The sequence below is a fragment of the Vipera berus genome (genome assembly GCF_964194415.1).
Source record: "Vipera berus genome assembly, chromosome: 3".
Classification (NCBI taxonomy): Eukaryota; Metazoa; Chordata; class Lepidosauria; order Squamata; family Viperidae; genus Vipera; species Vipera berus.
Window position 1 is genome coordinate 33523581 of NC_138204.1, and position 22427 is coordinate 33546007.

General features: G+C 35.5%; 1 protein-coding gene across 1 annotated transcript in view; it reads right to left on the minus strand.

The window, feature by feature from the left end:
- Window positions 1–215: 215 nt before the first annotated feature.
- RBL1 (RB transcriptional corepressor like 1) overlaps window positions 216–22427 on the minus strand; it is a 32551-nt gene continuing 10339 nt past the window's right edge. The window contains exons 9-23 of the mRNA XM_081325201.1: window positions 21874–22040; window positions 20500–20612; window positions 19611–19714; window positions 18980–19117; window positions 17488–17652; window positions 17160–17295; window positions 15137–15373; window positions 14333–14538; window positions 12075–12251; window positions 10897–10968; window positions 10696–10771; window positions 9629–9765; window positions 3998–4162; window positions 3119–3304; window positions 216–902 (exon numbers count right to left, since the gene is read on the minus strand). Of these exons, the coding sequence (XP_081181327.1) occupies window positions 3134–3304; window positions 3998–4162; window positions 9629–9765; window positions 10696–10771; window positions 10897–10968; window positions 12075–12251; window positions 14333–14538; window positions 15137–15373; window positions 17160–17295; window positions 17488–17652; window positions 18980–19117; window positions 19611–19714; window positions 20500–20612; window positions 21874–22040 (2064 nt within the window). The 3' untranslated portion in view covers window positions 216–902; window positions 3119–3133. The remainder of the gene's footprint in view (window positions 903–3118; window positions 3305–3997; window positions 4163–9628; window positions 9766–10695; window positions 10772–10896; window positions 10969–12074; window positions 12252–14332; window positions 14539–15136; window positions 15374–17159; window positions 17296–17487; window positions 17653–18979; window positions 19118–19610; window positions 19715–20499; window positions 20613–21873; window positions 22041–22427) is intronic.

A 22427-nucleotide genomic window follows, 5' to 3' on the forward strand; every position in this document is an offset into this window, starting at 1 on the left:
AACTAAGATGTCTGATGGGAAGATCCTGAGTTAGGTCTGGGTGAGCATTCATTTCTAGAGTTACTCAGATTTATGAAAAAACAGATCAGTGCTATTATACAAGGTACTTCCCTTGTGTGCTAATTTCCTCTTTTTACTAAACATTCATTGAGCACTGTAATTCAAATATATACTTTCCATATGGTTCAAGATAACAAAACAGTCCAAATCAGATCAGAATAAAGGTTTTTTTTAATTAAGATGTCCATTTACACGGATAGATCCAAAGGGTTAGGTTCAAGAAAATAAACCCAATTTTTAATCAGGAACATCAGTCATATACTGTATCATAGTCAACCTGTAATTAATACAAAAATTATAATCAATATAAAACCCCAATTAATATAAATTATTAATGTATAGTTAAGCCAAATTTCAGCACTAAACTTTTAATGTCAGACCTGAGAATATTGGACAGATAAAGAAAGCAAGGATGTATAACTGTTCCATGGGTAGTAAGGCAAACTTCTTGGAGGTTGAGGCCTCCATCCAAACATTAGTCATCAACATGGCTACATTTGAAGAGAGAGACCTATTCTGATGTCTGGGGTTGTATATCAGTGGTAGACTGGACTACTCTATTAGGAGTGTGGAGCTGTACTACTAGAACAGGACTAAAAATCAGACAACCACTAAATGGCATTCATAAATTAGGGATTTCTGTTATCTCTTTGCTGGCACTTAGTTTCAAGAGTTAGTGGAGGCAGCTGCTATGTCTGCTCACATACTGCTTCTGTCTACTGATCTAATATCTCTAGCTACCTCTATTGGCATGCATTAAATCCTAGCAGCACTCATTGTTCAGTTTTCTGTTTTCTTTTCACTTTTTTCTTTGAAGATCCCAAGATAGTGACCTCCCCTGCCTTGAATGGATTTATATCATTGACAGAAAAGTAAGACATTAAGATTGATTGACTGGGAAAGAAACATAAGGAATCAATTGCATATAATTGAAACAACTGTACTCTGAATATACTTTTATGCCACATTCTGTGATAACAAGCCAATATTTCAAAAGGTGAAACACTTTTCCTCCCCAAAGGAAAAATACTTCTTTTATAAATATATTCAGGGCTTTTTTTCTCATAGAACGCTCAGAATGGAGTTCCGGCACCTTTTTTGGATGGAACCTTGTAGGGTAGGTAAGGCAGGTTGTATGACATGTGTGAGTTCCGGCACCTTTTTCTTTTACAAAAAAAGCACTGAATATATTTAAGTCTATTGTAAAACATTTTTAGCTTATTATTTGGCTTTGTGGTTTATTAAATGATAGTAGATCTCAATGCATTATACAATGGAGAACTAATTAACTATAAAAATCCTTTAGAATTGATTAAATTGTTACAAAAGTAAAATTTAAACCTTTCTATATATGAGAAATATATCTTATGGTTCTGACTTAATATATCTGAGGTGAGAACGATCCTTTACAGTTATGATGGAACTTCTTTTTATATTTTCATAAAATCTTTCTAATGAATTTCCCTCTTTATAAAAATATTCACCATTTTTTTAAAAAAAATGTAGCCAAATTGAATACTAGAGTTAAAATCTTATAATATTTCATATTGATCTTATGCATACATTTAATTTGATAAGGCTTATATTTTGTGTAGATACTACACAAAGGAAAATAAGCTTTTCAGGTTGAAAAATTTATTTTAAAAGAATGTTAAAATTTACAGCTGCTTAGCAGGTGGTTGACTCTGTTTAGAGCTACCAAGTAGTTCATTAGAGAAGGCTGGAGTACCTTAGGATATTGAGACATAATTTTCCTTGACTTAGCAAAACTTTTGATAATGAATAGAAAAAGTATTTTCCTAGAAAATCATTTTCAGTGTTTGCTAGGTTTTTTGGGGATGAAGGGAGAAAAAGATATAATTCATAGGTTTATAGGGTTTTTTTCTGCTTCTCAACAAATGCTGGAAAATCTTTTTTATACCTAGCCAATGGTATGATAAACACAGCATCATGATGCTTTTTTATCCCTTTGATACAGCAGAAATATTTTTCCATTTTAAGAGCAAAGGAAGATACTTATTTAGACAATGCTTCAGCCTTCCGGGTGTGGGGGAGGAACACTTGAGATGGCACAGTCAGACACAACCTTGTCTTAGATAAGCAACTATAATGTATTATATAGACAGGTTTTCCCTGCGAGAAACAATATTAATTATAAATGGCATGAGTAACATGCTTTTTACAAATGTTATACAGTGCATAGGCATCTATAGTGCAGAAGCAACCCTCTTAAACTCTGTACAGTATATAGACAAGGAGTGCATCCATTTATTCAACAGAGGGCTCAGTATCACCTTTAGGAAATTAACTTAGAATAAAGTAAACCAATATAGGCTATGATAAAAGTATATTTTCACAGAACAGCTTATTTAAAGCATTTATCTAACAGGAGAAATATCTCTATTCTAAACACCGTATTGTACTGTATTAATGACTAACTGTATCTTATTTTATATTAAAATAATGCATAAATCCTAATATTCTTTTAAACAATAATACCGAAATATTTTGAAGTGAACCATAAACCCAAGTTACTATGCCAGGAAATAATAGGCATTGTAAATGTTAGAAAGCCATGTTAAAATCAAGATTTTATGCGTGGTAGTCGTTTCCGACTCTAGGGGCCGGTGCTTATCTCCGTTTCAAAGCCCAAGAGCCAGCGCTTATCCGAGGACGTCTCCGTGGTCATGTGGCCGGCATGACTAGACGCCAAAGGCACACGGAACGCTGTTACCTTCCCACCGTAGAGGTCCCTATTTTTCTACTTGCATTTTTACATGCTTTCGAACTGCTAGGTTGGCAGAAGCTGGGACGAGTAACAGGCGCTCACTACTTTCACATAATTCCAATAACCTTTGTTACATTAAAATGCATTACTTAATATAGATCTGATCAAAACCTTCAAAATAATGACATAAATTCGTAACTGCTATAAATTTTGTTTCTATAATGGAGCATCCTGAAATTCTAATACATTAATTGATAACCGTCTAGCTACAAAACATAAAAACTTTAGGAAGGACAGAAAATTGAGTCACAAGAAAGCTTTGGTGCTCACAGCATCTTTGCTGATTTAACGGTTTGCTCTTTCACTGACAACATCTTGAAGACGTTTAAGCAAGACATCATCATTCTCCTGACAAAGTCTCTTAGCTGGTGATTCTGTGTCACTATCAATTGATATTGCTCTCTTCTTAGGTCTCTGTCCTTCTTGTTTAATCATATTGTTAATTTCCTTCAAACTCTGTCAAATTGAAAACATCACAGTCAAAAATAATACTAAATTTCAGTTAGAAGAGCTTAATGTTTTATTAGGTTTTGATTTTTCAAAACACATTTGTATATTGCAATTAATATTTTTATATAATAGCCTAATTTTTGTCACTGCCAGACCTGCTGCAACTTAAACCTCTAAAGAGAAATGATCCTTGCCTTGAGAAAGGTATAGTTTTATTAGAAGCCAGTGCATTGCAATCACACACCAAAATTCATAAGTTCAACTTTTCCCTCTCTTAGCTGCCTTCCATCCCTGCCCCCACCCTAACCCTAATCAGTTCAAGCCAGATGTTTTGAGAATGGTCGCTCTAAGCATAGGTTGGTATGCAGCTGCTTTCTTCTCCCAGCCTGCTTTGAAACCGCCTTCTGGGGAGATGCGGGGGAGGGGCAGATACAGCAGTTCCCCTTCCCAAGCAGCAGCCACTTTCGCTTCCCCACAAGCAACCTCCCCTCCCATCCACCCTCCCCATTGTTCATGTCAGTGCATGAAGCACAAACTGAAACTGAGGTAGCAGCTGAGTCACTTTCAAATTTTCAGTTTAATATTTAACCTTTATCATATTTCTATCTAGTCTTTAAAAAAGACCAGAAAAGACTACACTGAAATCAACATTTATGGAATATGTTTTTAACTCTTAATTGTTAGAAACATATATCTTACCTTAGAAGGGCTCCCATTAAATTTATATAACAATGCACTCTTAGGTGTCAGGCAAGAACCATTCTTGTGTGGTGAAACATAAAGGGAATGTTGCTGAGAAATTCGCCGAGGAGATATTGGTAGTTGTTTAATGCTGGGGAAGGGGGAAAGCGGAGGGGCTTCCACCTTGGGAGAAAAAAAGACTACACTTAAAGATACTTTTCTATTGTAATTTGAATTAATGTGTGTTAACTCAGAATTGGCACTCTTTTGCATCTGAGAGCTGCTCTTTTAAAATTATTGCTTTTATTCCTTTTGGCATCCAGACAGTTACAAGATGTAGAACACTGACAGTATTTCAGGATTTCTTTCCCCATAGTACTAGTTGTGTGTAATAAAGTTGTATTTAACAAACTTATTTAGATAAGTAGAATCACTACAAAGGCTTACACAACGGGTTTTTTGTTTGCTTCTGAAATTTGTTTGTATTTTGTATGCATGTGTTCTCTCAGTTTACCTCTCATCTAACTCAAGCTCACAAAAATGACAATAATTTCTTTACCCAAGTTATTTTATACCCCAACTAGTTGACAGCTCTTTTTTCTTCACTTAAGATTTCTAGAAGCTGTAGCTATTATTTACAAAAAATAAAGCAAAATCAACATCAGATAGTTCGGCTGAACTCGTTTTTGTTACTGAGGTTTTAACTCATAATGCACAAGGATAGTAGATTTTTCAGCAATTTTAACCTCCCATTAAAATATATACATTTAGAACATAGCATGTGAAAAGAAAATTATCTATGAAATAGTTATTTTTAACTTATGAATTGCATTTATATCTTGCCTTTCTTTCAATAGATCAAAGCATGACATATTCTTCCTGGAAATGTAAAACTTGTAACAATGCCAAGAGACAGGTTGGTAACAGTGACTGGTCCAAAGTCACTCAGTGGGCTTCATAACTGAAGAAGAATTTCAATCCTATTTTCCCCACTCATGCTCTCAATTACTATTCCACAATGATTAAAAATATGCTATGTTACAGTAACTAAAATAAAAAGAATTATGCATTCTTAAATATTAGAACAAGATGACTACAGTTGCAAGAAAAAGTATGCGAACCCTTTGGGATTACGTGGAGTTTTGCATGAATTGGCCATAAAATGCGCTCTAAACGTCATGTAAGTCACAACAATAGAAAAACACAGTCTGCTTAAAATAATACTACACAAACATTAGCTGTTGTCATGTTTTAATTGAACATAACATGTAAACATTCACAGTGCAGGGTGGAAAAAGTGTGTGAACCCCTAGCCTAATGACCTCTCCAAGAGCTAATTGGAGCCAGGAGTGAGCCAACCTTGACTCCAGTGTGATGATATTGGATGTGTTGCTGATAGCTGTCCTGCCCTTTAAAAACACACACCTGTTTTGGGTTTACTGGTCTCAAGAAGCACTGTCTGATGTGAACCATGCCTCGCAAAAAAGAGCTCTCAGAAGACCTACGATCAAGAATTGTTGACTTGCATGAAGCTGGAAAGGGTTACAAAAGTATCTCCAAAAGCCTTGATATTTATTTATTTATTTATTTATTTATTATTTATTTAATTGGATTTGTATACCGCCCTTTCCCGAAGGACTCAGGGCGGTTAACAGGGTAATTAAAACAAGAAATACAAAAATTAAAAACAATTAAAAAGATTATAACAGTCCCTGAAAAAGTAAAAACCCCCAATTAAAATTAGAATTAAAATTCTCAGCCTGGGCCAGAGAGCTCGAAGAGCCAGGTCTTCAGGTCCCGGCGGAATGAACGGAGGTCGGGGGCAGTCCTCAGCTCCACGGGTAGCTGGTTCCAGAGGGCAGGCGCACCCACTGAGAAGGCCCTCCCCCTGGGTGTTACCCGCCGGCAATCTTTTACCGGCGGCACCCTGAGAAGACCCTCCCTGTGGGAGCGCACTGGACGAAGGGAACTTGATGCTGGCAGCAGGTGTTCCCTCAGATACCCAAGCCATTTAGGGCTTTATAGGTCATTACCAGCACCTTGAATCTCACCTGGAGGGCAACCGGAAGCCAATGCAGCTCGCGGAGTAGAGGTGTTACATGGGAGTATCGGGAAACCCCCATCACAACTCGCGCGGCTGCATTCTGCACCAGCTGAAGCCTCCGAGTGGTCCTCAAGGGCAGCCCCATGTAGAGAGCATTGCAGTAGTCTAAACGGGAGGTCACAAGCGCATGAGTGACTGTGCGTAGGGCATCTCGGTCCAGGTAGGGTCGCAACTGGCACACCAGGCGAACCTGGGCAAAAGCCCCCCTGGTCACGGCTCCTATATGGTCTTCAAAATTGAGCCGGGAGTCAAGGAAGACGCCCAAGTTGCGAGCCCTATCAACGGGGGGGGGGTAACACCTCACCCCCCCCATCGTTAAAGGTGGAATGGTCTGGTTAACCCGAGATGCCGATATGCACAGCCACTCAGTCTTGGCAGGATTGAGACGAAGCCTGTTTCTCTCCATCCAGACCTGGACCGCCTCCAGGCAACGGGACATCACGGCGAGGGCATCGCTGGGTTGGTTCGGGGTGGAAAGAAAAAGTTGGGTATCATCAGCGTACTGATGATACCCCACCCCGAAACCACGAATGATCTCACCCAGCGGCTTCATGTAGATGTTGAACAGGAGGGGCGAGAGAACCGACCCCTGAGGAACTCCACAAACAAGAGGCCTCGGGGTGGATCTCTGCCCTCCCGTCAACACCGACTGCGAGCGGCCCAGGAGATAGGAGAACCACCGTAAAACGGTGCCTCCCACTCCCAACCCCCTGAGACGCCGCAGTAGGATACCATGGTCGATGGTATCAAAAGCCGCTGAGAGATCTAATAGGACTAGGACAGAGGAACAACCCCTGTCCCGAGCCCGCCAGAGATCATTCACCAGCGCGACCAATGCCGTCTCCGTGCTGTGTCCGGGCCTGAAACCCGATTGGTACGGGTCCAGATAATCAGTTTCCTCCAGGAACAGAGGAAGCTGATGCGCCACCACACTCTCAACAACCTTCGCCAAAAAGCGAAGGTTGGAGACTGGACGATAATTATTTAAAACAGCCGGGTCCAGGGCAGGCTTTTTGAGGAGGGGTCTCACCACCGCCTCCTTCAAGGCGGCAGGGAAGACACCCTCCTTCAAAGAAGCAGTTATTACTGCCTGGAACCAGCCTCGTGTCTCCTCCCGGGCCGCATAAACCAGCCAGGAGGGGCACGGATCCAACAAACAGGTGGTGGTGCTCAGCCTCCCCATGTTCATGTGTCCACGGTAAGACAGACTGTCTACAAATGGAGAAAGGTTAGCACTGTTGCTACTCTCCCTAGGCGTGGTCGTCCTGTAAAAATGACTGCAAGAGCACAGCACATAATGCTTAATGAGGTAAAGAAGAATCCTAGAGTGTCAGCTAAAGACCTACAGAAATCTCTGGCACATGCTAACATTTTTGTTGACACACCTACAATAAGGAAAACATTAAACAAGAATGGCGTACATGGGAGGACACCACGGAGGAAGCCATTGCTGTCCAAAAAATATATTGCAGCACGTTTGAAGTTTGCAAAAGAGCACCTGGATGTTCCACAGCACTACTGGCAAAATATACTGTGGACAGATGCAACCAAAATTGAGTTGTTTGGGAAAAACACACAACACTATGTGTGGAGAAAAAAAGGCACAGCACACCAACATCAAAACCTCATCCCCCTGTGAAACATGGCGGAGGGAGCATCATGGTTTGGGGCTGCTTTGCTGCCTCAGGGCCTGGACGGATTGTTGTCATTGATGGGAAAATGAATTCCAGAGTTTATCAGGACATTTTGCAGGAAAGCGTACGACCATCTGTCCGCCAACTGAAGCTCCGCAGCGGATGGGTGATGCAACAGGACAATGACCCAAAGCATACAAGTAATTCAACAAAACAATGGCTTCAACAGAACAGAATACGCCTTCTGGAGTGGCCCAGTCAGAGTCCTGACCTCAACCCGATTGAAATGCTGTGGCATGATCTTAAGAGAGCAATTCACACCAGACATCCCAAGAATATTGCTACACTGAAACAGTTTTGTGAAGAGGAGTGGTCCGAAATTACTCCAGATCGTTGTGCAGGTCTGATCTGCAACTACAGGAAACGTTTGGTTGAGGTTATTGCTGCCAAAGGAGGGTCAACCAGTTATTAAGTCCAAAGGTTCACATACTTTTTCCACCCTGCACTGTGAATGTTTCCATCTTATGTTCAATTAAAACATGACAACAGCTAATGTTTGTGTAGTATTATTTTAAGCAGACTGTGTTTTTCTATTGTTGTGACTTACATGACGTTTAGAGCGCATTTTATGGCCAATTCATGCAAAACTCCACGTAATCTCAAAGGGTTCACATACTTTTTCTTGCAACTGTAAATGATTTTTCAAAAATACTTTAAAAATCATTGGAAATTACCCTCTATAATAAATGAAAGCAATTTGCAATTATTCAAATGATAGTAGATAGAAATGTTATGTTTTGAAGTACATTATAAGAGAGGCCTCTCTTGGTTACAAAAAAAAATGTTTAAAGGATTAAAAAGATAATGTAATAATTAAGTTATTGAGCTAGGAATAGGGAGACCTAAACTCTGGACATCGTCTGCTGCTGGGTCAATCACTCTCTTTCAGCCTAACCATGCTAATAGGGTTAGAAGGGAGCACTATATATATGCTGCCATCTTTGAAAAATGGTATAGAAATTTAATTAATTAAATGTGATTAATTTTTAGAAAATTTTAGCTAACCCATCCTTATATATTATCTTTGAACATCTTTCATTTGCTTTGTTCTAAATTCATACACACTATGAGATTCTGATAAATAATAAGTTTAACAACTTAGAACTCTAAGTAGGGCAATTACCATAGTAAAGTTAATGAATCCTATAAAATTGTCGAATTATTCAAATTCAATTTGTTGAAGAGATATTTCTATGGAAAATAGGATAATTGGTTCCATCTTAAAGGAAATAGGCAATTAATATTTTAAAACATAAAAGTAATGTGCTTTTCAATGATTACTGTACAACATTAAAAAATAAATCCACATCCACAGCATACCTACCTCTTGTATTCTGTTGTGGGTGTTCAAAATGAGCTTCCTTTTGTCCATTTTCTCCATTTTGCAGACACAACATTAGTGTCTAAAACCTCAACAGTAACTGCATGCACTAACTTTAACTTCATGTGCTAGCCTCAACTGAGTGTGCACTAGCTTTGCACTAATTGAATTTTGGCTCACATCAAATGCAACCTGGTATTAATTTAAAATTTGCATTAAATAAATTGTCATACTATTCAAACATGCAAAAATGAAGTAAATGAAAAGGATAGGGAGAATAATGTGGCTTTTGCCAGAGCTTGGAAAGCTAAAAGTTGCCCTCTTTGGGAGAATACTCTCTAGCTGTAGATTATTACTTAGATGACTAGCTTTGCTTAATCATATAAGCTGGGAATCTGGTCTACAATTATAACCTTACCGAACAGGTGTATATTGTTAGAGGCAATCTGCCTTTCTTAGTAGCTAAGATAAGCGTAAAAAAACAGTAATCAAACTCTATGAACCCATCTGGAAATTTGAGATTCACATACCATATAATCATGGTTGGAAACATATTTCAATACAAAGTTTATCACTTTTTTTACATAAATAGTGTTGTAAAACTTTATAAGATCCCCTCTCTCTTCTTTTTCCAAATCTCTATAATCGTTCATCTTCTCACAGACACCTTTGAAAGGAAGAGAGAGGGCAAGATAAATATAATAAGCTTTTAAATTTAAATATGTTGTCTTTACCACAAAGGCTTTCCACCAAACTGCAGAATTAATGAAAGCAAACAACACAGTTAGATGCTTTATTTGGAAGCAAGTCACAATAAGAGGAATCTAAGTTAGTCCTATATGCATATACATAGGATTGTAGTCTAAATGGTATTGTAATAAATATGAGTTGAATTAGTCCACATACATGATATAATCAGATCACTATGTGTTGAATACAGACAAGGTCCTCTACCTACCACTGTCAGTATCACTGATAGTTTGTTAGCAACAAAATAGCACAACACATTCATTTGGATTTCTGTATATACACTATATGAAAATAAAACAGCAAAAAACCATGGCTAAATGTCATGTCATGAATTAATTAAGAGAGCAAACCCTATTGAACATGGACATCCTTCTAGTAAGTACATTTATGTTGGGAAAATATTGAAGAAACCTCATGCTTCTTAGAATAGATTTAATTCTATTTCTGGGTCTGTGATCTATAAAATCCAAGTCACTGCCTATATCATGAACTAAAATGCTTTACTTGATCAGAAAATGGAGGTCACAAAGCAAATATCTTGATCATATTTGTTAAGCCTACAGGTTAAATTTTCAACTACATTTTCTTATTTGTATAATAACATGATTATTACTCTGGTTGTTCCTATTCTCTCCTTTATGTAACAGTCCGCCTTTAAATATGTTAGAATGTTTTAATTTAAGATTATAGGGAAAGAATTTAGATTAAATAGTATTTTCAAACCTATATATTTAAAAAGAAAATGGCTTCCATCTAATTTTGAATAATCAGGCAACATTCAAGAGCATCCTATTGTCAAGTATACATTTAAACTTAAAATAGTATAGCATAATCACCACCCTCTTACCTTCATTTGATATATTTTCATGCTTTACATCTATTACATCAGCTTGTACTTTTTTCAGTAAGACACTTCTATATACCTAGAGAACAAGAGACAGCAAGAGTTTGTAATTTGAGGGAGCATGATTGGAACTATTCTTAAATTTGCAGATAGTATTTGAATAACAAAAGCAAAATATTTATAGATATGCTGAAATATACTTACATAGCTATTAGCTTGTGGCTGATTTCTATAACATTTCATTATGTCCTGAAAAGTTCTTTCTTCTTTGGACACCTGAACAAGAAACAGTTGTAACTGATTACAAAGAAAAGGTTCCTGTACATAAACCTAAAATAGCTTTCTACAGCATTTTCAAAGAAGGATCATTTGATATAACCACAACTAGGAAAAAATCCCATTCTCTATTCTCCTTTTTGAAACTTTGCTAAAGATTTTGATCTCAAATATCATAGGGATTCACACTTAAAAATATTGAAGTATTTAAAGAAATTCTTTGTCTTTTTTGCTTAGCAACTGCTCACAGTTTCTCACTTCTAACAAATTAGAGAAGATGCTTTTTTCCTCTCATAATCATAAATTTGGACTTTAAAAAGCTCATATAAGATAGAAATTACAGATTGATTCAAACAATCACAGACACATTAGATATAAACTGAAATGAGATTGTTAGGAACAACTGTATGATAACAAAAAGTAGTAGTACTTTTATTTAACATGTACTTGCAATTAAAAGTATATTATAGAAAGGGACTGGTTATGTACAAAATACAAGAGCATCTATCAAATTTCTATATAATGAAGCTATGCAGAACTTCAGAAAAAAATGGAAAATATTTCAGAGCTTGCAAGAACCCAAGTATAGCTCTAAAGCAGGAGTGTAAAACTGCCGGCCCATGGGCCGGATGCATCATGCCAAAACCACTCCCACCCCATTGCCGGCAATGGAAAAAAGTTGCGATACATCATGACACGTCACCTGACATTGCAAATTTGACACCCCTGCTCTAAAGTAATGTATTCTTTAGGGGTCACTGCAGTTGCTACATTATCTTCAGAAAAGACTTTATTGCTTTAAAGAGTTGCTAAAAGGAGCTACATTTGTGCTCCTACTTTGAAGTACCTTTTCCAATTTATTTCCAAAGCATAACTCTTTTTTGTATATAGCCATCTGTGCTGTTGTAATAATGGAAAACAGCCTACTACCTATTCTAACAGTATCCTGTTCAGTTGACCAAAGGAAAAAACGAGTACCTGGAAACAAAGAACCTAGGAATATGAAAAACATTTTAAGAACATTTGTTCTTTAAGCAATTTATTACAATAAGGTATTACAAAGTTCATTTCAGAACATTAAAAAATTACGTTTTGAAGGCTCTTACCTTTGCCATGATATAAAAAGCACAGAGAAGTAGCTGGTCTAAGTGTCGATCTTTCATTAGATCTGTACAGTGGATTAAAGTGAATTCAAAACAAGTCCATATCTTCCCTCGTAAATCATTGGAAACATCCAATTTTGAGCATAGATCACGTAATCGAACACTTGCCAAATTGTATACCTAAGAGGAAATGCCACACTAAGGTTTTTCTGTTTTGTTTGTTTTTCAGGAATTTGAATCCCTTCTGGAAATTAGTAGTGGTATATGCTGCTAATTTAAAATTTTTGCAAGCTTATGAATATAATGCTGAAAATTACTGTGCAATTTAATTATTTTCAGACATACTTTGAATAATGACTGGATCCAGACTTTTTAACATGAGATTTTATTATATACATTATAGTTACTTAACATTGTTCAAAGTGAGAGTATAGAACTTAAAATGTAAAATAAAACTTAAAATGTAAAAAAAAATATCGAAACAAAACTGAAAAAAATAAAACAAATCACAAGGAAGAATTTTCAATGACTCATTTTTCCCCTTCTTTAGCCACTGTCCCTAGCCACTAATTGCTATGCAGATATTTATACTTTTCTTGAAATGTTGGCCATGTACTCAAATGCCTGGTTGATTGTGTATAACATGGCAAAGCACCTACACAAGTGCCTCCTTTACCCAAGTCTTTTTATTGAATAAATAAAATAAAGGCAGGTTTTGCTCATATGTAAAGTCACGGAGACATAGTAATCATTTTTTATCTTGAAAACTAACTCAACAGCCTTTAAATAGGAATTCTATCAAGCTTGTAGAAACTCTATATAAATAGCAACTATCAGATTACTCCTAAAGTTACCAGAGAAATATGGCATGACTATTGGGTCTTATCTTTATTAAGTGATGTATTTTTTCATCAATTTTTTTCTTTCCTATTTCTTACCAATTAAAGCAGAACAGATTAGCCAAGCAGATATCTCTGCATGCAGGTGTTTGCTTTTTGTTCCCTGTTTTTTCTGCTCTTTGAGGATGCAAGCCTGTATTCTTTTTTTAACTTCTATTTTTCTTGTCACCTTAAATAGCTTTCTTGCTTTTGCTTGTTAATCATGACATCATCAGTGATATTAGGTATCACTGAACAATGATATTGTTCAATTAGAACAATTAATCAGTGGAACAACTTGCATTGAGAAGTTGTGGGTACTCTAACACTGGAGGTTTTTAAGACAATCATTTGTCTGAAATAGTATAGGGTTTTGCTTGACAAGAATGTTGAATTATTAGAAGAACTCCAAATTCCCTTCCAATTCTGTTATTTTGTTATATATTTTCTGACTTGCAATCAGTTTGCAGATGAGCATCTATGATTATTGTTTTATATAAGTCTCAAATATTCTGGAACATTGATTTTGTTTCTCCTCCATCTCCTTTTTTTTCAAGTTTCCTATTCTAAAGTTCAATAGGTCTATGTTTGACTTCCTCAGCAATTTTCAGTTATGTATGTTATATCTGAACGCACAGTAGTCAGATTAGTCTATTCCAGATCGAGTGGCGAGTGCCACTTAAAATTAATCCTAAATTGATTCCACAACCAACTGTATTAGATCAGTTTTTGAAGAGTTTTTAAAAAGTTAATCTCTTTATCATTGATATGAAAACTATATGAAAGTCATAGGAATTGCCTTGTATTCTTGTTGGATATCTCTCTTATTCTAATTTTAACACCACTTTGAGAATTTTAACCAGGGAAAGAATACTCCAAATATAAAAATATTTTAGGTTTCCATCCATAACAATTCTGAGAGGTCTGCCTCACATATTTCTGATCTTTAAGTTGTTATACTACATTGGTGCTATGTGTATTTTCTTTTTCCCAAAGAGTTTGAACCCAGATATACACTTAAATTCCCTGTTTTGGTTTATAAGCTTCTAAGATCTGCACAAATGTACCTTTCCAAATGTCTATTTTATAATTCTTTGTTCTTTCTGAAGATATATTTTACTGTGGATTCATATTTGAGTTCATCTCATTATGATTATAAAAATTATTGGATTATCACAAACATTTTTATTTTCTAGAGGTTATCTATTATAAGCAGAATATTCCTCATCTCATGTTAGCTTTCAAAGTGTGTTGTGTTTTCAGTAACTCTACTTTGCATAGCTTTTACTGATTTTAATACGCTTAGATTATTTTATGAAAGATTTCTGCTAGTGGTCATGGTGGAATATTTTAATACAAAACATATTTACAAATACATTCTACCTTTCTGAAAAAAAGTGCTAGAGATCCAGTTTTCTTTGGCTTGTTTCCTGAATGAAATGGTTCGCATGGAGGAGGCTGAGGTGGACAAACAGTCATTAAAGCATTAGCACTGAGTGGGACTTGTCCATAGCTGTCCACTTTAGAATCTTCAGATAAGTTGACTGCAATAGGTATAAGTGTGATCCTTCCTGTCTCATTTATTTTGCCTAAGATACATGCAAAAGTTATGATATCATTTCTTAGGTTAGAATAAACATTCTGAAAATGCATGATAAGTCAATACAGAAGGCTCTACATCTTAATACAACCTTAATTTTTTTCAACAGATTAACATAATTTAGGAATAGGTGATTCATGGGCCTGCTGAAGTTTCTCATTGTTGCCTCAATAAACACTGTATTTTGTTTTTACATTAATCTGTATTTGTCTCCTATGACACAGCATAATATAGTGTCAATATTTCCCCATGGATGACCCCAAAGCAATATATTTTTACAAAGATTATACCCAAAGGTCCTGAAAGACTTTTTGCTACCCAAATGAAATATTTTATTTCCAACACTTTCGTCAGGGATGCCCAGAGATATAAGAAGCTAAATTATTTGCATACCAAACATACAAAATGCTATTTAATACCTTTCCCCCTCCCTGCTGATAAAAAAGTAACACTAAATTAAACAACAATTTGCTCTTTTTCATATCTATATCAGTTATTTAAGAGAAATGTTTCACTCCAGAAATGTTCACTACCATTACCCTTTGCCATTAAAAATTCTAACAAAAACTGTATTATTTCATACCTACCATGTAATGGGATTGTTACTTTCTGTCTTGTTACTGTAGTTTGTGCCATAGTTAGAGCAATTTCATCAGGTGAAACAGACATATGCTTATCTGTTTTCAGTTTTATTCCTTCAGCATATTTTTTTTCTACAGATTTTGTAGGAGGGCTTTCATCTCCAAAAAGCCTTCTTTTAGCACTTCCTGCCATAGGTGAATTGTAACGGTCATGAATGGAGATTGGAGACAATAGCTGCAAATCTAAAAGAAAAAAGAAAAGCATTAATTCAAAACGCAGTAAATCAGAGGGACAAAAATCTTTTTGCATTCGGAACTACATAAACTAGACAATGTTCAAAAATAGAACACTGAAGGTCATATAATATTTCTGTAATCTTATAATAAAATTAGTTTTCATTTTACAATAAATTATAACACTATATTCCACTGGAATTTTTTTTCAGTTTAAATTTGCAGTCACATTTATATCTAAACTGAATTTTACATTTCTATACAAACCAAGGAATTTACTAGAAAATGTAGTATACCCAGTTTGTATAAAATAAGGAATGAAGAGACATTATCTGAAGGATCTCTTCTTTGAGAATTCACTCATTTAGAATTCCCCTCCCAAAGGGCAGTGAAAATCATGGCTGTTACTCAGCCTCCTTTCATATGGCTTTAGAATCCATTTCCTGATACCAATTATTGTCATTTCAATTTGGTTGCACTTTCTCTAACGCATTTTATTGAAAGGTATGAGTTTTCATGAGATGCAGCCATTTTCATCAAATCATGAACTAACTAGACTGATGTAGGATTTAATATGGGATGGTGGGAGGGAACAGCAGGGGTTTTACTGATGCAGGCTACATATGAGAAGATTACAAGTATCTTATCAATTAATAACTGTAATGTGTTAAAATTCATTGTGTTTGTGGAGACTTCAAGATTGCTTGAAATTTTCTGATGTGAGTCCAGCAACCTTTTCAATTGTGTTATTAAAACTGCATTTTTTCCAAAAAACAGTCACTTTAAGGTCTGCCATAGAATGTCTTAAGAAGTTGAAATGTTCAGATATTACTTTGTCCTTATTCTGATATCACATTATGGCCATTAATTCTTTTAAGACAAGTCTGTCCCATCTAGAAGGCCACTGCTAACAGATTATGGCCTATAATCATAATAGAAGAACAGCATGTGAACATCTCCTTTAATCTTGAGTATGTAATTGTTGGGGGCCTTTGAAAGTACAATTGGTATATTTTGATGCTAAAAAAACTGGGTTTCTTGCAAGGACTGGACAAGGAAGGCCCATATTGGATTGATACATATGCAGAAACGTACCTAATGTATTTGAGATACTGCTGAGAGACAGTTTGGTATAGTGTTTAAGATATCAGACTAGAAACTAGGAAACTGAATTCTAGCCTCACTTGGGGCACAAGTCAGCTGGGTAACCTTAGGGCAGTCACTTCTCTCAGCCTTAGGAAGAAAGACCTAGTAAGCCTCTTCTGAAAAATGCTGCCAAATACTGCAAACCTGCAGGGAGCAGTTGCTAGGAATCTAAACTGACTTAAAGATACGTTTTCCCTGTCACTGCTGCACTGAAATAGCTAATTGATGCATCATCAGCTCAGCAGCATCAGCCCACATCCATATCTGCAGCTAGTCTCACTGTTTTCAACAGTATTTCCTTTACTGCCTATATACAGGTGGACAGTGTTGGTATGTCACAGTGGAGAACTCGATGGAGATGATAATTCAAACAAGCTTAGTTACAAAATAACCAGTTCTCTTTTCACAGTCTAGTTTTCTTATTTCCATGCTCATATCCTTTCCTGATTTTCTTTGGATGTTTTCTACAACCAATATTTAAGTGTAGAAATATTATAACACTAATGAAATTGAGCTAAAAAAGCTTTAAGTTGCATGGTTTTCAGAAAGATTGAAATACATTTCTTCTGGACTTTTAATTAGATCTAATTCTATCACCGTACCTAAGCAAGATGTTCTTTTAGATATAAAATATAATACTTCAACTTACCTCGTCTATGATTGCCCTCATGATTTGTCCGAACCTCTTTTACTCTGGGGTGCACAATAGGAGATGCTGGCATCATGGGAAGGTATCCTAATCCTTTCGCTCCATTTCCTGTTTCAAAATTACTTGGAAATATTACCTGGACAAGAAAAGTTAACAATTTCAAAAGGCAAAAATCATACTGTTTTACAATTCTGTTATAACTCGTCTCTTTAATACAAGGAATTGAGCCTTAACATTTTTTAATCATGCAGTATTTTCAGTTTTTCAAATTTGAAAGATTTGAATAATTTCCATGCTTTAAATATGAATTGTTTACTTGACAGCATACTTCTTCACAGCGAGGAACCTCATCTTCTGAGGCTTGAAGGGCATCCCAAAGTACAGAGTCTTCTCTCCAGGCTAGATTTTCAAGTATCTGTTCCTCAATGCTGTTGAGATGTTTTACCATATCTCTTGAGAGACCTTCTTCTGAACGGATCAATACTTCAATCACCTTGAGTGCAACAATTAATTTAGTCACATACACATAATACAAATCCAACTTTTATCTATCCCAATGTAGGAGCACAAAATATTTCATGTGAGTTTCATTTTACAAATGAATGCATTCCTTTGATTTTTTTCACAGTAAATGATTGTTTAAAATATTTATTTTGCCCAGAATAATTTTTAAGACCTTACGTAGAACCACTTTCTTGCATACCTTAAGCACTTCAATGTTTTCCAGAAAAATAAGCAGCTTCAATTTTATAATAAGAGCTCAGGATAGAATAAGAACTGTTATTATGATTAAACTAATCTGTATATAATTTGGTAGATCCAACTAGTCCTTGTTTATTGACCACTCATTCAGCAACCATTCAAAGATACCATAATGATGAAAAAGCAACATTATGGCCAATTTACAACCATATGTCACCTTCACAGCATCCTCCAGTTATGTGATTGCCTTTCAGTCAGTATGCATTATCTTGTGACTGACCTTCTGCACCCCAACCCACTGAGCAGAGCAGGGGGGAAGTTGGTGATAGGAAATAGACAAAGAAGAAACTGCCTACAGATATTGCTTGTTCCCCACTTCCCTGCATAGTAGATTAGATAGGAAGAGATTTCAGAGAGTACTGTAGGTTGTTTGCATCACATTGCTTTTGATGTGTGCAAGACAGTAAGCAGGTATTCTAAATGGAGGAGTTAGAAGGCAAAAAAACCCCAAAGATGTGAAACTGAGAAGTGTTGTCTCTTTCCAACCAGAATAGCAATAGCACTTAGACTTATACTGTTTCATAGTGCTTTACAGCACTCTCTAAGCAACAGCATATTGCCCCCAACAATCTGGGTCCTCATTTTACCCACCTCAAAAGGATGGAAGGGTGAGTCAACCTTGAGTGGGTTAGGATTGAACTGCTGGCAGTCAGCAGAATTAGCCTGCAATATTGCATTCTAACTATTGCACCACCAAGGCTCAGTGAAAGCAGTCATGGTCACATGATTTCCCATTCAGCAACCTCTTTGCTTAGTGGAGGAATTGTTGATCCCCAACAGGACAGCTAAATAAGGCTGACCTCTAATGCAAGTCAACTATAATCCAGTTATGCCTTTTTTATTAGTTGCCAATTTCTTTTGGTGCTGGTTGATACTGCAGTTCATTTTTGTAAGTAATTCAGTATCAACTGTGGATTATACTGATACATACAAAAAGAGCTGGAACTGGTTGCTATCTATTATAGAATGACAAATGAAACAAAACAGGGCTTGCTGATTGATAACATGGAAAAACTGAGGTCATCTTGGGTAAAGATCAATGCTTTTTCTATGCTTACCTTGTAGAAATGGAATGGCTTGACATTAAGAATATCAATGACCCAGGGAAAAGTTCTTGGTGATCGATATGCAAACAGCACTATTTCAAAACAACATGCAAGCAAAGAGCAATGGAAAATATCTTGCTCTAAAATGCTCTAGAAAGAAGAAAAAATATTTGAAACCTACCGTATACTCATACAAAATTATATCATTTATTTTTAAATTCTTAAAAATATTTGGGATGCCAAATCGATTCTTTGGAATGATCTGGGGTTAGATTTAATGAGAACCTCTAACATCATACAGGTTGGGGACCGCTGATCTAAAGGAGAAAATGAACTGGAGGAAAAATAATATAAACAATGACTTATGTGCTCAAGCTACTTTATACTGATCTTTGGTTCAATTACAGAATTGTTGCTTCTCAAAAAATTGACAAGGTTAGCACCTTCAGAAATGCTAAAACTTACGTATGAGCTCTTTTCATCATGTGCTCCATCAAAGAACCTTATATAAGATTATACGTTTAAGCCAAAGTCTATTTTCAGAATGAGAAAACTATTACAGCAAATAACAAGTGAATTATAAAACCCTGTTTGATTTTTTTAAAGTGTTCTAATGTATTTTTCTCCATAGTTCTGAACTTACAGACATGTCTTTTCCAGGCAGCCTTCGCTTTTCTTGTATCATTATAGTTTCCAAGCTTTTATAATACAAAATTTCTGCCAATTTTAATCGGTGAAGAGCAAAATCTGAAAATTGAGCCAAATATTGATAATATTTAATGATAAATAATACCTAAATAAAAAGGTTAATACTTAAAACCTTGTCCAGTTTATCTGCAATTTTTCCGTAAAGCAGTATGTGACTTCATATTGATCAAGAATGCATTAAAGGCTTCAGATCTTAAAGAATAAGTTCTATGTAGAATTATCAAAAAAACAAATTCCACTGCTTATAGCATCTGTATTTGAGTAAATGAATATAGGCCTATAAATGCAAGAAATATTTAATGTTAGAAAAACCCAGTATCAAAGCAGTGGGTAAATATATGCCAGAATTGTCAAATAACAGACACTGTAACATATTTCAAATTTCATATTAGGATATGAAAGAGCAGTGGCACTTATCATACAGATTCCTTTTGGTTTGGAATACAGAGGTATACAAAATTTGTTAAATCTGCCTATTTGTTCAGAAACATCAGCAGGTAAATACTGCACTACAATAATGTTTTTCTTTCAGGTTCCCTTGGAGATTATTGTAAAATTAGAAGACTGGGATAGGTAAAGGTTTGGGCTCATTTCAACTGCCACTCTTTAATTTAAAAAGGAAGGAGTTGTAACTAGAAGAAAATATTATCATTGCAATTAAGATAACATAAAGATCATCACTTTTTTTCTGTGAACACACTGGCGCACATTAAAAATGAAATTATGATACCTGCTGTGAAACATATATATATATATATAAAACCATACATGCACATATACATACACACAGAGAGAGACACACACACATTTTCTCCTATACTTACCTAAATGGCATACTAGTTGATCACTGACTGATAGAGTGTAAGTCTGACAGAAAATTTCACCTATCCTTTTCACTCCTTTCAGGATATTCTCCATAGGATTCCGTATACATGATCTATAATGGAACATAAAAATATGTAATTTAAACATGATTGGCAAATAGCATCTTCTTTAAAACAAAATATTAATATATATTTCAAACAAATTACAGGTAATGTAATGCTTTTTAAAATAATAAACTTTACAAGTCTCCCATAGTCATTTTAACAAATGGATGCTTAAGTGAATGTATTAATACATTTCATACTCATTATACTACTCCGCTCTGAGCTAAGCAATGTTACACCAAATGCAGAAAAGTAAGAATAAGCAAGAAATTAAAGGAAGGTGATAAGTAAAAAACACAATCTGACTAAATCTAGTTTATATTAATATTAATTAAATTTAAACAAATGAATTAAATTAATATTAAATCAAGTTTATATTAATACTACTCTCTATATGTTTCTGTCCTTGCAAATCATTCTGGCTTCCACACACACTGATTCATTCCTGACATTTGCTCTTTAAACTTCTCTTTTGAGAATCTCAGCAATTCTACCTATGCACAAGTTTCTCGGTCTCGTTCCTTTCCATCCACTCTTCCTTCATGTATTTATTTTGCAATACAATCCTCTTTTATTCTTGTTGTGATAAAACCACAGCACCTATTATTTTTGATGCTAATATGCAAGCTATTCTCACTGGATCCAAATTGCTCTTACATACTTATCTCTATAGAACATAAGAAACTTGTTACTAAAATAGCTATTTTGGTTTTTTTAAAAAATATTTCTTGCAGGAAATCATATACTACATTCCTTCTTTTTATCAGCATTTGCACACCACTCTGTGTCAATTACCTTTGCTTTTAAAATACTAATTTGCAGATCTATACTCCTTCATCATGCAACCTGCCTAACCTTTCCAACAAATCATTCAAATCGTGAGCAAAATATTTTCTTGCCCCCCAAAAAAGTTCTGTATCTCCAGTTTTCACTTTTTTTTCAAATTCTATTGCTTCTGCATTTGAGAATCTGAACAGAAAACCTGACCTTACAAATGCATAGAAAAATAATTGTGTTTCTCAGCCATGACTGAAAGTTCCTTTAAACATAACATAATTATTTGTTCTTTAAATAATGACATTGCACATTGCTTTTCAAAATATCTAAAATTTCAACTAATTTGCCCTTTAACATTAGAGGTTACAATTCAAGAAACATAGCATGGTTATTTATTATCAAATAAAATATCAAATGTTCTAAATTATCATCAAAGATGAATCAGAAATTAGAGATATGAGCAACACAGAAGATAAATGTAATACAACTTACTCAAAAATAGCTACAAGCTGTTCACTTGGTGCATTTTTCAACCCAGCTACAATACTTTGTAACCGGCTCACACTCTGTGTTGCAGAAGCAACTGGAGTAATTACTGATTCCTTCTCTTTTAGGTAGCTCCTACCAGTTAAAGGGGTTGACGGTGCAAGAGATCTTTTCTGAAAGTCAAATAAAATCTTGTTTAAATTGTTTTGGAAACTGCATAGTCTAACATGACTATATAAATTTCAACAATTACAAACAGCTATTCAGAAATCATTTATATTGTGCAGAGACATTACAGCATCACAACAGATTCATTTTGAGACTTTCCCATGGCAGGTCTTTAGTGCCAAAAACTATGGAGTTTCAGCTATTTCTGAAATGGGCAGAGATTAATACTGCTCTTCCTCACACAACCGCTTCCCCCTCCCTCCAAATCTCTCAATAACATGCATAATGAGTTATGTATGATCTGTAAAATGATTGGTTTCAGCTAGCATGACAAGCCTTCATCATGGTGGAAATAAACCTTAATGATTTTCAGTTGGTGAACCTCCTAGATA